This window comes from Pavona decussata, unplaced genomic scaffold, assembly GCF_977016875.1.
Source record: "Pavona decussata unplaced genomic scaffold, jaPavDecu1.1 SCAFFOLD_91, whole genome shotgun sequence".
NCBI lineage: Eukaryota > Metazoa > Cnidaria > Anthozoa > Scleractinia > Agariciidae > Pavona > Pavona decussata.
In genome coordinates, this window is record NW_028145508.1 from 2,286,077 (window position 1) to 2,304,994 (window position 18,918).

Genomic DNA, 18,918 nt, shown 5'->3' on the forward strand with positions numbered 1-18,918 from the left:
ATGTTAGTCAATTACTACACTACAAATGTTTTTGTCCGACACGTCCATCTTGCCGCAGAAGCATTCGACTTTAAAAGTCTTTTTATACTTTTAAGTTGAATAGTTAGTAGAAGAAACAAACGGGCCTAATTTCAAAGGAAAAGTCTTGTTTCATTTCTGAACTAGTGATGTCGTAATGAGCCACATCAAACACTGGTAATGCTTCCATCTTAGTTGTGTTAAATCCCAGAACAGTTTGATGCCACTTGCTGCCTGATACCTGTGAAATAAAGATACAGTAAAGCAGTCAGTCAAAGACAGCCAGTAAATCAGTCAATTTGTCAATCAATCAAACCGTCCGTCCGTTCTTCCGTCCTCATTCTGTCCGTTCATCCACGCACGCACTCATTCTGATTCATTCATTCATTCATTCATTCATTCATTCATTCATTCATTCATTCATTCATTCATTCAATCAATCAGTCAGTCAATCAATCAATCAATCAATCAGCCAGTCAATCAATCAATCAATCAATCAATCAATCAATCAATCAATCAATCAATCAATCAATCAATCAATCATTCATTCACTCATTCCTTCATTCATTCATTCATTCATTCATTCATTCATTCATTCATTCATTCATTCATTCATTCATTCATTCATTCATTCATTCATTCATTCATTCATTCGGTCAGTCAAGGAAAGAAATATCTTGAAAGAAAGTCCAAGGATTTCCACTTGGGACATGCTTGTACCATTCTACAATTGGGGAGTTTTGAATCCTATTCATGTAAATTCAGAAACCAAACAGTATCTTTGATTAAAGGCAATGGGTTTAATTTTCAAGTTTCACGAGATTCAAACAGTGCCACCACCCATCCCCCCTCCTCTCAATAACTCAGAAAGTACTGCTGATGATCCCTTGTTACTGACTACTGGCAAAAATTTCAACTCCTCCCGCTTTCTAACCCTCTTCCCCCTCCCCCCCTCCCCTCCGATGAATAATGAACGGTCCCTAAACAATGTGATTTTTTTTCGCAGGTATTCAAGCCGGGAAAGCGCATTAGCCGAATTGTACTCATGTAGTCGGTTTTCGCAACAGAATCCGCATGAAAAAACAAAATAATCCGTTCTGGTCTGCTGAAAACCTGCTCAAGTATTTGTTTACCTGCAGAGGACGCTCTGTGTACATTACACGAAATCATTAAAGCATGAACAACAACTGCGGCTTGTCGGTGGAGCACGTACAGCGATCAAGGAGACGATATACTGCATCTTAATCTTTCAAAGCAGCAGAGCAAACACATGTCTGTAGAGGTAAATTGGCAGACAACAAGACCCACTATCAGAGAAAGAACCAAGTTCATGTTCAACAACGATCTCTTCAGTGATGTGAAGTTTGTGGCTCGTACCAGCGATGGTGAAAGTGAAAGTAAGCGAGCTATTCCTGCTCACAAGTTCGTGCTGTCGATTGGTAGTCCTGTGTTTGAAGCCATGTTATACGGTGAGTTAGCAGAGACCAGAGACACTATCGAACTACCTGACTGTGAGTGCGAGAGTCTATTGGAGTTGTTTAGATACATATACAGCGATGAAGTGAACTTAAGCGGAAGTACTGTAATGGGAGTGTTATACTTGGCTAAGAAATACATGGTGCCTTCTCTTGTTGACAAATGCACAAAATATCTACACGATAATTTGGATGCATCAAATGTTTTCGACATTCTGCCAACGGCTGACAAGTATGAAGAGAAAGATCTGGTGTATCAATGCTGGGAAGTGATCGATAAACAGACAAAAGCGGCCGTCGATTCGGATGGCTTTGTGACAATTCAAAGGTCCATACTTGAAGCAGTAGTCGTTAGAGATTTCCTGAGCATCGAAGAAGTCGATTTGTTTCAAGCTGTTGACTTGTGGGCAACGAAACAATGCGAAGCGAATGGTTCAACAGCGAGTGGCGAGTTGAAGAGAAGAATTCTCGGTGAAAGAATTATTAAAGCGATACGTTTTCCAGTGATGACTCAAAGGGAATTTGCAGCTGTTGTCGTTGAAAAAAGAATTCTTACTCCAGATGAACTGGTAAGATTTTTTCAGTATTTCAGTTCAACATTGACTTCTCCAGTGGGATTCACAGAAACTAAGCGATCTGGTCCTGTTCTTCGTTGTCGCAGATTTAAATCGGTTGTGGAAAATGATTGGCGCTACGATGGCAAAAAAGGCGTTGTAGATTTTACTGTGGACAAAGACATCACCTTACATGGAGTTTGTCTGTGCGGAAGTAACAGCAACGACTACACGGTAACATTGAAACTGTGGGACATAAGTACTTGCCCACTGGTGGAACTAATACCAGAAGTTAAAGGAACGTTTTCTTCTAGGCTTTTGGAGTACAAAGGTAGTACCTATTATGGTTTTAAAGTTCTGTTTGACTCTCCGGTTGCTTTAAAGAAAAATACCAATTACATGATTGCAGCTTCAATAACTGGCCCACCATCTTGGAAGGGAGTTGGTGGCACTGCAAGTGTTCAGTCATCTGGTGTAACATTTCAGTTTCCCCAGAGTATCACTTCATACAGTGCTAGATTAAATCTTCAATATGGTCAATTTCCTGAATTTCTGTTCTCGGTTTACCCTTAAATTTGATTTTCGATTATTTGACAATCGTTAAATTCGATATTGCTTTCCCTGTCCTTAGAAGGGGATCGTTTTCTCCAAGACAAAAATCGTAAGTGCAGTGGTAAAAGATACCGAAGAGATACAATTGAATGGTATAGTACTCGACAGTGTTATAATTTTTTTTTTGAGTACAGCTTATCAGTGGTATTGTCGCGTCTTTATCATTATCCCTCCTTGTTTAATTAATTAACCCTATCGGTAAGAATTTTTGTAGTGTTAGCTTCTTTGCTTTGATCATTTTTTATCAATTTGAACTTTTTAACTCCATCGATGACATCTTTGTAGTTTCAGCTTCTAGTTTAAATTTCTGTTTTTATCAGTTTGTAATTTTTTCTTATATATTGTATTTTTTAACCTTTTGTATATTTAATCTTTATAGGACCTTTCTGAAAACCACGTTAAGTGACCGAAAGCTTCCTAATAAAAGATTATTAATAAAAGATTATTAAATATCTTTAAGACTAATGGAAGTGGTCAAAATACTATACTCGAACAGGACCCACCAAACCCCAAAATAGATGGTGGTCTCTGCCTTTACCCCCCTTCCTCAACCTCAAAAGATGGTGTCTTTCTTGCATAGCCACCCCTCTATCCAGCAGTATAAAAAATGACAGTGAGATTCAAACCTCACTGTTCTTGTTTATCTAGCAATGCTGACTCTTGCTAGCTGAATATTTCTGTGTCAACTCAAATTTAAAGCCAACAAATTTTTTCGGCAATATTTATAAGATAAGTGGTGTCTTCGATATCCCCCCTACCTCAGACGAGGTGGGTCCTCTTTGAACAAACTTGTTATGACCAGTTCCCTAATCTGTTATAAATCCCTCATCTGCGGTTTGACGCACAAAGAATTCGTTTTAGGAAATCATATGGTAGCATTTCGCACCTTTACATCCAATTGGTCATTCATGCTGTAATTATATTGGTATTTTTTGAAGTCAAAGAAAAGCTGGAAAGTAATTAAACACAAAAAGACAAAGATTACACTGCTATTCGACTCACTTGCATATATGCATGTTTTATCTTAGCTATCCTTGAAAAAATATCACTCACCTGATGCAGGTGAGGAGACAAAGTCAGCAATTTAAAAAAAAAATGCACAATTTTTCTCATGTCGTTGCACTAGTGTTAAAAATTGAATAACAATGTTAAAGTTCGATTTTGATCGATTTCATTCGACAAGTATCGAAAATAAAAATAAATAACTGTGTGTGGTGGGAGACAAGACTAATAAAGCAGCATCGCGCTGCTATGCCAAGATTGAATTTTATCGATTTTACACTGAAATAAACATGAACAGAAAGCGGGAACTGCTCCTTTTCTTCCAGCAAAAGCAAATCATTTTCAGATCGAATCTCAGGAACACTCTAAGACGTATGTCAGCTTTTATCAGTGATTTATGTATCTTAGCTTCATGCTGCTTCTCGACGCCTTCTGTCACGCTGCTTCTGTCCTACAGTACCTGATTTTATAAACTCCTGGGCTCGTCAATTTTAACAGCAACAAGACAATGGTAACAAAAGCTTGAATTAAGGATGGTGCCTACTAATAGCGGAGTATTTTTGCGCCGTTTATCACTATGCGGGAAATACAGATCTTATTAGCGGCTATAGAAATCCAAAAAGAAAATTGGGGGTAACCACGCATTTTTTAGAGATAACTAAGCAACAATTATTCTAAAAAGCAGCAAAATTCAAAGCAATGTATGGCGCTTTTTTCCAATTAGAAGCATTTTTATCTCTGAAAAATGCACGGTTACCCCCAGTTTTCTTTTTGGATACTAAGAGCACTTGCTAAGTTCTGCTTTCCCCGAATAGTTTTAAACCGCGCAAAAATATCCCTGCATTTTTAGCCCTCACCCATAGGAAACCGAGTATCAAGAGATGCGCAGAACGTATGCGCAGTACCAATAGTAGGCACCGTCCTTAATTGTTAATATTTCAGTTGCAAGAAGGCTGTTCGGCTCCTGTTGTCACCTAAACTATTTTTTGTCACCTTCTATCGGTGCACGTTCTATGTTTGATCGACTTCTATGTACACTTCCTTAAGCAACCGGGTGCCGATGTCCTCTCCACCAAATTCCACTCCACCCATTCCTACTAGCCAAGCTACACTCAGGCTTTCACTCTCTCGCCCCAGCTTTCGCGCGAACAAAAGTTTAAAAACACCCTGGGGGAGGGGGACTCCCGTATAAATGTGACGGCGGAAATTTTGAAAAGAACCCCTAAAAGGTACTATAATTCTGTTTTGTTAGCGTGGTCCGAGCAATTTTTTTATCCCTTAGATCCCTTAGAGGTAACAAATCAGTTGACAGACATTTACTTCCTCTCAAATTTTTCGGCTTAATACCCTAAAAGGTACCACCATACCTCTGACGGAAGTCATTTTAGATTTTAGCACTCTAAGGGGTACCAAACCACGAATTTTACGTCAATCACCCCCGTCACTTTTATATGGAAGTCGGCCCCCGCTCCCTATCACGAAGGAAAAACCCAAGGCAATCCTGGCTTGTTCTAGCCTCCCACGCAGTCGTTTCTAGGGGACTCGTATTACCTCCTCCCCGACGAGTGCCCTAACAACAACTGCGTGGGAGGCTTGGCTTGTTGCGAGGAATACCTTTTCCTTAGTTTTATCACTAAATAAATAAACCAAACTGATTGCAAAATTGACACTACGCCAAGGAGCAATTTTTTGGGCCAAACGTTCAACTAGTACAACTAGACTTCTTCAGGGCGAGAGTAACAAAGAGAAAATTAAAAAATTAAGGGCTCATAAAAGTTTACATTTGAACGTAAACAGAATTGGTTAACTGGTTAACGGTGAACGAGTGTACATGACATAGCGTATAAGTTGAAAAATACAAAAAATGAGTAATGACTAACGTTCATTTCGTCGCTTAAGGCCGTACTTGGGCATATTGCCTGTGCCACCTCGTCAATTAGCTTAGGTATACCAGAAGCCTCGGAAACAGAGAACATGTCTTTGTTTTTCAGTCTTTCCAGCTCTAGGTAGTATTTTCTAGCATCTCCTGCAGCCACAGTGTAAATCTCAAATCCCCTGGACTTTAGTTTGTCAGCTGGTAGATGCAGATCCCCCGGCTCAGTTTGAGCACCATCGGTCACGATCACAATTACCTATGAGAGTGAAGTCAATCATTATTTACAGCCGCACAAATTAAAGAGCAAGACTGAAGCTCAGCTCAAGCTGCAAATTAGTGGCAATGTTTGCCTAATTGGACCCTTTGAGGATTGTGGATCAAGTGATAATTCTACGTGCAATTTCTCATTTCAATTTACTTTTCTGTACTTCCGTCCTATTATTCCTTCTTTTCTCTCATTCTTTCTTTTCCCGGATGAGAGCACCTCTCGTAATTGGGTAGATTCTCCCTGAGTGTTTTGAGCAAAAGCAAACAAATAAAACTAACAAACAAACGATAAAATGGAAAGACTGGTACTTAATCAATACAATACGATACAACACTATACGTTACGATACAATACATTGTGAAACAATACCATATACCTAGAATGGGGAATGTGAGAGAGGGGGCGAAGCCAGGTGAGCGCGGAGGAGAAGAAAAAAGAGGCTTCAAACCTAAGGCTTTTCACAAGTACAACCTCTGTTAGCTTGGATTCAAGTTAGCGTGTATCAGCAGCTTTCGAACAACAGTGCAAGTCCTTCTCTAAGTCGGGTATATATATGACATGCAAAATGAATGACAAAAGATAACCTACCTTTCGAACTCGTGGGTCTTTCCTGTAGCCGTACGAATTAGTCTCTTCATTATAAAGTTTCTCATTCGCATCTCTTAACCCCAAGTGTAACTATGTGTTAGCCCCTGGCACTGGTCCAGGAAGTCTAAGCACTTTGTCAACGACGGTATCCGTGTCTTTTCCCTCGTTGAACCCGGCCAAATTCAACGTTAGAATCCGTGCCAAATTTTATCACACCAACGTGCGTTCCTTCAGCAGACACGTTCAGTAGCTTGGTAACTCCAGCGACAAACACTCGGACGTCGCGCCACGCGTTTGTTATGCTACTGGACGCGTCCAAGACGAAACCAAGATCGAGAATCATAGATCGTCTACTCTCTCTGTTGGAGAAGAAGCGTAACGCGTACAGTTAAACCCTATAACTAAAGAACCCGGCTTATTGTAGACGTACGATAACATTTAGCTTTATTTTACTCCATTATTTTCATTCTTCGCTCAAGCCTAAATATTTATTCACTTTCTTGTTAAATATTTTTGCTTCTTGGAAACTGAGTTCTTAGTATTTTCGGTAAATTAACTTTTCAATTAGGGAACACACTTCCTCTGGAAACTTGTCTTTAAAAAAGTTATTATTTCCTTTAGAAGGTGTTTTCAGCTGTGAAATTGGGAAGTGAATAGCCTTTCTCTCACACCTTTTGAGCCAGAGTTCGCATAACAAGTAGTTTAGTGAGCTTCATTAAAATCTAGCTCCGCTCGCACACTTTCACACCTCAAGGTTCTTTGATGCCAACTCAACCATTTTCAGTTCAATTTTTACTCTTCTTTCAGCCTTAAACTAAAATCTGTTTCGACTGAGGATCTTAGTAAAACTTGATTACTTTCAAGCTAGTGGTTTGAATTGCTGTATTGGAATTCAGCCTTTCGGATATCTTAAGTTTTCCAAAATTTTGCACGAACAAAGAAACCCTATCTAATAGTAATTTCTTATTCCTTTCACGATCCGACTCATCGCAGCTGCGAACACCTAGTTTTCGCATAGCAATAACGTTTATCTTTAGAAAAACCAATTAACTTTAGCATTTCACATAAATATAGCTGCGTTAAACACGGTAGATACACTGTAGAGCACTGTAGATAGACTGTAGCGCATTCTGTGGAGACACTGTAGACACGCAGTAGCCCTGATCTTCTGATCCTGTGCTGTAAGAACCTCAACTTTCTTCAAGAAATAAAATCAGTTGGACAAATCTTTGGACTTCTAAAATCTGTCTCGTAACATTATGGTTGCGTAACGAGATTGCTACGGAATAACAGAGAAAGGCCGATTTCAAAGTGCAAACATCTTCGCGAGGTTGGCTAGGTTCATACGAATAGTTTTTTTGTGCGCGGGATAACAGATTGTGCTCGTTTCGTTACAGATTAAGCCGAAATGTCGCGTAGCGAGCATAGGTAACAAATCTTTTACAAGTGATTGTTGATAGAGTCAGCGAACGAAGAATGATGCAAGCCTCCTACGCTACCGCTGCGCTTGTTTTTCAGTGGAATATTTACGGTGGTGGGTTACTTCTCAATGGACTAGTTAACTTTTCGCTCCACTCCAAGTACGATAGGGAACTTAAGCAACGACGACGTCAAACGCCGTCGCGATTATTTCAACTCGCCTTGAATATCAAATAAAGATTAATTTTTGAAGTCTTGGAGACCGTACCCGTGTGTTTACGTCCTCCATAAAACATGCCATCAGAACATTTCATCAGGGCCTAGTCAACACTCAAAGAGAAATTTCCTATCTTCGCTCAGTCATGTAATATCCTCTATATTTCTGTACCCAGTTGAGAGGCTGAGGAAGTCATCTGTCTGGGTGTGTGGTGACAAGACTTCTATTTCGCACGGAAGAGTATTGATCAGTGAGAAAGGTGGCAGGGGCTAGGCACTTTTTTCAAGTCGAAAGAACTGTAAATTTGACTTTTCATCAGTGAATGACATGTTGACAACCAAATTCACAACAGAAAAACAAAGTGTCGTGCAAATTAAGAGTGGCACAAAGAGTGCAGGGTGACGGGTGAAATGATATAGTTCTTTGCAAAGCGATAATTGAAAGATCAGTCGATAGCCTAAATCAACAACCGTTTAGTAAACGCTTAGCGAGTGAAATCCAATGATACTGATGAAAAGAACTTCTGTTCGTTGACCAGGTGGTTGCTTTCTTATTTTCCATCTTGTGGGAGTGAATTTATTTGAGTTATTTTGTCTTGTTTTGTGAGTTCAAACAGGAGTCCGGTTCAGAACTGAGATACTCCTTAAATAATATCAAGAACAAAACAAGCGTTTAATTCCACAGAAACATCCTGTAACAACGTATCCCTTTTGAGTTTGGCGTTTTACCACTGGAAATAGTAAGTGGAATTAAGCATACATGGAACTGAATCAAAACTAAAGCAGACAGATTTCCAGAGAGCAGACAGAGGGTTGGACTTGGGATTCTTTACAGCACTACACCAATAAACACAGTATTCATTCATACTTACGGGATGTGGACGCCTTGAAAGAAAGGCTGCCAAAAGGGAACAAGTAAAGCCAACGAAGCAAAAACATGGCTAGCACTTGTACCGTAGCATGCTAATGACATTACTCTCATACCACTAATGCTTTTAAGTTTGAACGAAACTAATGGCTTGGGTAAGGGAACGCTAAGCTTCACTAACCCACTTGTGAAATACGAGTTCGTGTCCCTGACTTCAGGTGTTTATTTTAGAGAGTTTTAAATCGAGTTCAATTGCTGATCAATAAAGATTCTTCTTCCATAAGCTATAGTTAGCCTACGAGGTAGGACCTAGAACGGGGGAGGTGAGGGAGGGGGCGAAGCCAGGTGAGCGCAGAGGAGAAGAAATTAAAAAGAAGGCTTCAAACCTAAGGCTTTTCAACAAGTACCACCTCGGTTAGCTTGGATTCAGCGGACAGATGAGACGTACACAGAATCCAAATAATCTACGCGACACTTAAATATCACCTTCGAGGGGTTAAACTCCCCTTCCCCCACCCACCTCCTGAGTTTTTGATAGGTTTTGAAGGGCAACGCTAGTCGTCCCATTTCCAGACCGTCACAGACCAAATGTAAGAAATGCAAAACATTTTTTATGTTTCCATTTTGTTATGGAGAAGCACTTTGAAGTTTGAACGCGATCTCTGACAGGCGTTTCCAACTCGAGTACCATAACCCGGAGCAAACGTATTGCTTTGCCTTTGTAAAATAGCTCATGAAACATTACCGGCTTTCAACCAATCAGAGCGTGCTTTCACTTAAGGTTATTTCAAGAATAGAGCGCGCTTTCACCTAATATTATTTTATGAATAGTTTATAGCATTCAGATGTAGGTTGTTTCGTAACTTCCTCGGACTAAGGAAAATATTTCCCTCCTTTCGTACTTTTAATACATAGGAATTTTTGGAACTGACAAATCAGGAAGAAGGCGATGACAATCAGAAATATATTTGAAGGGGTAGTAACAAAGTTGTTTTATTATACTTAAGAACTTCTTTCGAGTTTTCATTTACATTTTTACTGCCGGATTATTGTAGGTTTGGGTTCGCCTACTTCATACACACCATGGACAAAACGAATTTGTAAAAATGAGCCTTCTGTAAATTCTGAATGGTTTCTTCAAGTCCACTGAAGAATTTTAACGGGGTAGTGGTATTATTGTGTTAACGGCATTTAGAAACAGTGAGAGCAGGGAAGCGGGTTTCGCCGAGAAGGATACGGTAGTGTTTATTGGAGAGAAAAACACCGAGCTAAAATCAAAGTCAAATGATTTCCCTGAAAAAAATATAAATGGTTTGCTAATAAGATACTAGGATAAAGATTTTTTCCATCGAATTTAACGCACGTTGTTTCAAAAGAGCGCCTGCCTTCGCCATTTGTCTGTAAAACGCCGGCCATCATGATCCACGGGAAAATTTTAGATACAGAGAAAATTTGATCACACGCTTTCTACTAAAAGACTTCCCGCATCATGACTTCCAAAGCTCAGAATTTGTTCCGATTTTGAATATTTTCAGAAAATTATTTGACATTAATTGCGCTATTTACAAGACCTTTTCCTTAATCTGGCGCCACCTTCAATTAAGATGCATTGTGGGAGTCCAGGGAGCAAAGCCTGCATCAGTAAGAACGCAAAAAACAACAACAACAAACCAGAATTTCCTGCGCAAGGAAAAACAAAACCTTTAAGTTTTTCGGGTATGAGGACAAAACAATCCGTTACTTATTCTGCTTACGGTTACCCTACTAAAAGTGTTGCCCCTGGACGCCCCCGAATGCATTACAATTAATGATAACCGCCAGATCGCCAAAATGGTCTATAGTATGTCGCAAATACTTCGGTACTGGAGTGATTTCTACTCCAAATACTCCATATAAGACACAAAGGCGACTGTACTTGGCCAAAATTGGATAAAACAGGATATCGTAAAACAAAAGTCATTGTAAAACACGTTTTGTTTCTTTAATATAACTTTTTCATATGAACCTGTTTAAGCATCCCCTCAAATAAATAAGAACCAGAGCACTAGAAAAATCAATACAACAAAATATATAAGCTCTCACCACAAATGCGCCGCCGTAGCAATTGTACTTAAGAGTACTTTCTAAACAAAAATAGAAGCTAATAGTGACCAAACAAAACTTAGTGCAATTCCAGATACCCGGAAGATGAGAGAGAAGGGTACGCGAGTCAATTCCTCCTTTTTTTCTTCAAACTGTTTGAGTATCGCGTCAAACGTTTCTCGTGTTATGTGATTGACTACGAGTAGTTATTTTATGTAGTTTTATTTATTACGCTGTTTGTCGTGTTTCAAGCAAGCAAGCCAAAGAAAGAAGAAACACAACAGTGAATGACAGCAAATGGATATGTTCATCTTCTCACGTCAGCATCATAGATCAAGAATTGGACTATACAGCCATGAGAACTGAAAATGCAAAAGGAATTAATCGTTTTTGAATGTTACGAACTCGTTTTTTTTTTTTTTTGAATAGTTAGTCAATAATGAAGCAGGCCCATAAATCCTGGCAAAACGTTCGGGACACTTGGATTTTTTTTTCCTCCTTCCCCTCTTAAAAAAAAAAAAAAAAAAACATGTTGAGAGTCAGGAGTCAAACATGTCTGAAAAACAAAACAGTTTATCGACTTGAACATTGATTTGGGGCGGAGAAAATAAGTCTCTAAGATTCTTTTGGAGACCTTAAACTATTGGCAATTGTCTGCTTAAGGTTCATTTCTTTCGCACTATTTACATAAAATTAACATAGAAAGAAAAGTACAGTTACAACAGATGATTACAAAATAAAATAATTACACCACAGATTATAAAATGTGTGTGGTGGTCTAAATAGAAGAGGCTTTCTAGTTGACCGCCACCAGTGTATCAAGTGTCCCGAAACCAATTCAGTGGCCAGGATTGTAGCTTGTGAGTCTCGTGAAATCCTGAGCCGGCAAGACTATTTCAAATTAAAGTTATCCAGCAGTTCTTTCGTGTGTTTGGTTTATTATGCTTTATAAAATGATTGCAAGTTTTTAGTTTCTGCAGTAAACCACTCGAATGAGAGCTGTCTAGCAGTACTTTCCTGTGGTGCTGTTTATTATGCTGGAAAAAGTGGCTCTTATTTTTGAGTCTGTGGATGTAATCCTAAAGTGTGACCATTCAAATGAAAGCTACTGAGCATTACTTTGCTGTGGTGCTGATTTTTATGTTATACCAGGCGTTTCTTACTTTAAAGTCTGTGGATGTAATCCTAAAGAATGACCATTCAAATGAAAGCTACTGAGCATTACTACTTTCCAGCGTTGCTGTTTATTATGCTGGAAAAGGTGAGCACGGTTGTGGATAAAATTCTAATTGGTGACAACTCAAGGTAAACCCATGAGCAGTAGACCTTTCAGTTGTGGTGCCATATTTTTCTTCCCTCAATATTTTTCAAAGGAAGGTTCGGAATTTTTTGTCAAAAGTTTGAACTTATTGGCACTCCTAAAATTGAAGAAAGGAAATAGGTGCTTTGGGTATAGCTGAAACCACTGTTACACCTACTGTTAGTCAATTACTACACGACAAGGTTTTTTGTCCGACACGCCCATCTTGCCGCAGAAGACTTCGACTTGACAAGTCTTTTTAGACTTTTAAGTTGAATAATTAATAGAAGAAACAAACGGGTCCAATTTCCAAGAAAAAGGCTTGCTTCATTTCTAAACTAGAGATGTCATAAGGAGCCACACCAAACACTGGCTATGCTTCCATCTTAGCTGTGTTTAAAATTTCAGAACACTTTGATGCCACTTGTTGTCTGATACCTGTGAAATAAAGAAAAAACAGTCAGTCAAAGCCAGCCAGTAAATCAGTAAGTCAGTCATCCATCCAATCAATCAATCAATCAATCAATCAATCAATCAATCAATCAATCAATCAATCAATCAATCAATCAATCAATCAATATATCATTTCCAATCCGTCCGTCAGTCCATCCATCTGATCCACGCACCCACGCACGCATTCATTCTTTCATCCATCCATCCATCCATCCAGTCATCCATCCATTCATCCATTCATTCACTCATTCATTCATTCATTCATTCATTCATCCATTAATTAATTAATTAATTAATTAATTAATTAATTATTCATTTAGTCAGTCAGTCATTACATCCATCCATCCACGCAGTCAGTCAGTCAGTAATTCAACCAATAGTATGCTCCTTCTCGAGATATTTCCATTCTCTGACCGATGCGACATGACATATCGCAAACAGAAACGGTTCTGATCATTTTTGTCTACAGACATAACAAATATTACAACCCGTATCTTACTCAGGTATACTGCTGGAGGAACTGAAAGCCATTTATCTACCCACGAGAGAAAAAAAGCAACGCACTATTTCGCGCCAAAATGAAATAGGTGACCAGTGATTGTATTTTCTCATAATTTCCTTAGTTATTGTCGTCAATATTCGACTTCCTCGCAAGCTTGTCCAATATGGCCGCTTTTCTCCACGTGCAATGATCAATGAACGCGTTTGCTTTTTGACGCTATATCGTCAGGGTTCCAAGAAAAAAAGTTACACCATTTGTTTTATAAAGAGTTGCTCTTGGATTTTAAGGCATCGCACCCCATCGCACCTCTCACCGTTTTTCTGCCATGTGCGTTTAAAGTTTGGCGATGGTGAGGAGCAAACAATGAGCGAGTCACGATGTAACACAAAGATTTATTGTGACGTTTTCCTCTTTGCTTGATTTGTCTCTAGGTTTACAACTAAAGCTCAAGTGAAAGCTCTAGCCAGCTGTTCTAAATGACCTGCTATTTCACCTCAGGACAAAAATGTTGAGGCCTCAGGGCTATGGACTGTTGGTAGATGTCGACTAAAATAGCAGAAATATTATTATCACAAGCACAGATCCACAGAAAAATTAATAACTAAAAAGGGGAAACACTTGCGACTTAGTTCCATAAATTAAGAATCAGTTGTGCAGAAATTACATTCTACTTATACTTTTAAAGTATATCTTGTATGCCTGTACAACAATTTGCATGCCTGAGCTGTATATTTATACACTCTAAGCATTAACTGACTGTATATATTTCCATATATTCCCATACAAGAAAATATTTGGTCACTTCAGGCATATATTTTACATCAAAAGTCAAGCATATGTGAAATCTCTATTGATGATTTGGCTTATTACCTCTGTGCTTATTGTATAAATATATAATTGTGTATAAATTGTATGTAATTTGTGTTGTTAATAAAAGGGATTGACAGCCGATTTGCAAGATGACCTTCAAAGAAGGTGTATGCTAATTTGATCTCAATTGCACTTGACTATTGTCAGTAGCTGAAATCTCTGGTATGCTCGGCAAACTATGTGGAGTCATCCACCTTCACATTGGTGTACAAGATACACTTCGATGTAAACAGGCCCTTAGTTTATGAGTGGGGGGGGGGGGGGCATGCCTTGTGAGCAGAGTTCCCCTCAATATTTCTCCAATCCAATTCATAATTATTGGATATGTTGTAGATTTAAAGTTACAATTACATGTAAAGGAGAAGGAGACATCTGGTGTGATTATAATACTGTGCCCCTTTTCCAAGTTTGATCTCAATAATTATTGTAATTGACCATATTTGTCAGTGGCTGAAATCTCTGGTATGCTTTTTTTGCAAACTATGTCGAGTCATCCACCTTCACATTGGTGTACAAAATACACTTCAATGCAAACAGGCTCTTAGTTTATGAGGGGGGCATGCCTTGTGAGCAGAGTTCCCCTCAATTTGTATTTCAATATTTCTCCAATCCAATTACATAATTATTGGATATGTTGTAGGCTTTAAAGTGACAAGTACATGTTAAAGAGAGGGGGACATCTAATGTGACTATAATACTGTCCTCCTTTGCCAAGTTTGATCTCAATTGCACTTGACTATTGTCAGTGGCTGAAATCTCTGGTATGCTCTGCAAACTATGTCGAGTCATCCACCTTCACATTGGTGTACAAAATACACTTCGATGCAAACAGGCCCTTAGTTTATGAGTGGGGGGCATGCCTTGTGAGCAGAGTTCCCCTCAATTTGTATTTCAATATTTCTCCAAATTATCCAATAACATAATTATAATGGATATGTTGTAGATTTAAAGTGACTAGTACATGTAAAGGAGAGGAGGACATCTAGTGTGACTATAATACTGTGCCCCTTTGCCAAGTTATGAATTACATGTGCAATATGTACAGCAGTTTCCATTATTAATGTGATTGTTATTATTGAAATAAAATAACATAGATTTGATAATTGGTAGTCTGTCTTGTTAGTACTGAACTAGAAATCTTCCAAGATCAAAGAGAATATTGCTCACAGGATTTTTGGAGTTTATCATAAGGCTGAATCACTGTAGTAATGGGAAAGGGGGATGGGGGGGGGGGGGGGGGGCAAAACTTTTGTGAAGTCAATATTTTTATATTGTGTGCTATCGTAGTTTGTTGGACTATGGAAACGAGTAATCATTTTTGAGCAGCTATTTGTACTTCTCTTACTTACTCTGAATTTTTATTGTTCATTTGTGATTCCTTACCACCTTACTATTTGGCTTTCACACTCTCTATGTTTGAGGGTACTAATGTACATAATCTCCATAACATTGTTTTGTGTATTGATGTTTGTATTAAAAGGCCTTATTTTCTTTTAAATATATAATAATTATATATTTAATTATTAAAGAGGGAGCATGCACCCAGGGCCCCTCACCTTGATCCAATACACTGTCTTTCCATACAAAGTAAGGGTCTGCCCAGTAAAGGAAGGTAGAGTATTTGGCATTGTTTACAAGGTTTTTTGACTTATTTCATTCAAGATCAATTTGATGTTTTCATTTCCCTTATGCAACATGTGATGTAATGAAACAAATTATTATTGAAGAACTTGTTATGTCAAACATAATTTAGTACTCCTGTGTGGCTAAAATTTATGACTCTTGCAAGCTGAACTTGTGTGAGAACTTTTTTCCATGTCCCAGTCTCATTGGCAACCAGTATACAGAATGGTTAAACGAAATTCCTATCCAGTAAGGCCGTGAAAATCTTCATTTCCCTACAATCCTTGTTTACTTCCTTTCGTTTTATAATATTCGGCTATTTCCGCCAGAATTGGATTCCAGTAGTGATGAACTCTGAATATTTCATCGCCAGATTTTCGAGCCCGTGATCGTACATTATAATTCAAAAGGTGCGATTTCAGATAAGGACGACAGGATTGGTTTTGCAATTGTATGGAAGTGGTAATTACACTGATTACATGGCGCAGTTTCGGCTGTACCGGCTTTCGATCGATCGATCGCTAGGATCGCCGTGTAAACCCAACGTTTTGAGCGTTAAATTAGTCAGTCGATGTGCGCTTACGGTAACCGGAGAAAACTTATCGAATAAATTACCGAATTAACCGATTTTCTGCCTTTTTGAAGCGAAAATTTGTCATTCCTTGAGATCCGCACAGCACGAAGGTTTGTTACAACTGACCACGAACCGACAACTCGCCCCAGCATGCTTTGCGGACCGTGTCCAACCACCACTGGGCATTAGGCGAATTGTACTCATGTAGTCGGTTTTTGCAACAGAGGCCTTGTTTACGTCCGCTTGGAAAAATAATGTAATCCGTTCTAGTCTACATGCTGAAAACCTTTGAAATGACGTAATTGCTCAGGTGTTTGTTTTCCTGCAGAGGCCTGCAGAGGGCGTTCTGTATAAATTACACGAAATCATCAGCGCTTGAAAACTGACAACTGCGGCTTGTTGGCGGAGCACGTACAGCGATCAAGGAAACGATAAACTTCATCTTAATCTTTCAAAGCAGCAGAGCAAACATGTCTGTAGAGGTAAATTGGCAGACAAGAAGACCCACCATCAGAGAAAGAACCAAGTTCATTTACAACAACGAACTCTTCAGCGATGTGAAGTTTGTGGCTCGCATGGGCGATGGTGAAAGTGAAAGTAAGCGAGCTATTCCTGCTCACAAGTTCGTGCTGTCGATCGGTAGTCCTGTGTTTGAAGCCATGTTATACGGTGAGTTAGCAGAGACCAGAGACACTATCGAACTACCTGACTGTGAGTACGAGAGTCTATTGGAGTTGTTTAGATACCTGTATAGCGATGAAGTGAACTTAAGCGGAAGTACTGTAATGGGAGTTTTATACTTGGCTGAGAAATACCTGGTGCCTTCTCTTGTTGCCAGATGCCTAAAATATCTACAAGATAATTTAGATGTATCAAATGTTTTCGACATTCTGCCAACGGCTGACAAGTATGAAGAGAAAGATCTGGTGGATCAATGCTGGGAAGTGATCGATGAACAGACAAAAGCGGCCGTCGATTCGGATGGCTTTGTGACAATTCAAAGGCCCATACTTGAAGCGGTAGTCGTTAGAGATTTCCTGAGCATCGAAGAAGTTGATTTGTTTCAAGCTGTTGACTTGTGGGCAACGAAACAATGCGAAGCGAATGGTTCAACAGCGAGTGGCGAGTTGAAGAGAAGAATTCTCGGTGAAAGAATTATTAAAGCGATACGTTTTCCAGTGATGACTCAAAGGGAATTTGCAGCTGTTGTCGTTGAAAAAAGAATTCTTACTCCAGATGAACTGGTAAGATTTTTTCAGTATTTCAGTTCAACATTGACTTCTCCAGTGGGATTCCCAGAAACTAAGCGATCTGGTCCTGTTCTTCGTTGTGGCAGATTTGAATCGGTTTTGGAAACTGATTTGCGCTACGATAGCAGAGAGGACTTTTTAGGTTTTACTGTGGACAAAGACATCACCTTACATGGAGTATGTCTGTGCGGAAGTAGCAGCAACGACTACACGGTAACATTGCAACTGTGGGACAGACTGAGTACCGGCCCACTAGTTGAACTAATACCAGAAGTTACAGGAACGTTTTCTTCTAGGCCTTTGGAGTACAAAGGAAGTATCTATTATGGTTTTAAAGTTTTGTTTGACTCTTCGGTCGCTTTAAAGGAAAATACTTTTTACTTAATCTCAGCTTCAATAACTGGCCCACCATCTTGGAAGGGCGTTGGTGGCATTCAAAGAGTCCAGTCGTCTGGCGTAACATTTCAGTTTCATCACAGTTTTTTCACTAGTACATCTGGCATTTTAAAATCAAATCAGCTGATTGGTCAATTTCCTGAATTTCTGTTCTCTGTTTACCCTGAAATTTGATTTTTCGATCAATCGTTAAATTCGATATTGCTTCCCCTGTCCATAGAAGCTGAAGGGGATCGTTTTCTCCAAGAAAAAATTCGTAAGTGCAAATGGTAAAGAAGGAGGACACAAAATTATAAAAAAAAAAAACAAGAGACCGAAGAGATACAACTGAATGGTATTCGACAGTGTTATTATTTTTTCTTGAGTACAGCTTATCAGTGGTATTGTCATGTCATTATCATTATCCCTCGTTGTTTAAGACGAATCTGTTATAAATCCCTCATCTGCGGTCTGACGCACGAATAATTCGTTTTTGGTATTTATTTGGTGGTACAGTACGCACCTTTACATCCGACAAGATTGGTCATTGACGCTGTAATTATATGGGCATTTAGTTTGAAATCAAAGGAAAGCTGGAAAGTAATCAGCGCGCAAAAAGACAAAGATTACACTACAATTCGACTCACTTGCATAAATGCATCTCTTATCTTAGCTCTCGGCTTGAAAAAATATCACTCACCCGATGAGGAAACAAAGTCGGCAATTAAAAAAAAATCCACAATTTTTCTCATGTTGTTGCAGTAGTGTTAAAAATTAAATCACAATCTTACAGTTCGATTTTTATCGATTTCAATATACAAGTATCGAAATTTAATTTAAAAAAAACTATGTGTGGTGGGAGAGAAGACAACAGTTGTCGAACGCGGATTAATGAAGCAGGATCACGCGGCTATGCCAAGACTTTAAGCTACTTCACTTTACTAGTTTTATACTGTCTGATTGGACGCTCGAATAAACATGAACAGAAAGCAG

At 39.0% G+C, this 18,918-nt stretch overlaps 1 protein-coding gene across 1 annotated transcript; it reads left to right on the forward strand.

Moving 5' to 3' along the window:
- Positions 1-1,288: 1,288 nt before the first annotated feature.
- On the forward strand, positions 1,289-18,245 carry LOC146474191 (BTB/POZ domain-containing protein 6-like). The gene is made up of 2 exons (XM_085117463.1): positions 1,289-2,712; positions 18,208-18,245. Exon 1 carries the CDS (start codon positions 1,289-1,291, stop codon positions 2,618-2,620), a length of 1,332 nt encoding a protein of 443 aa, XP_084973589.1. The 3' UTR covers positions 2,621-2,712; positions 18,208-18,245.
- The last annotated feature ends 673 nt before the right edge of the window (positions 18,246-18,918 follow it).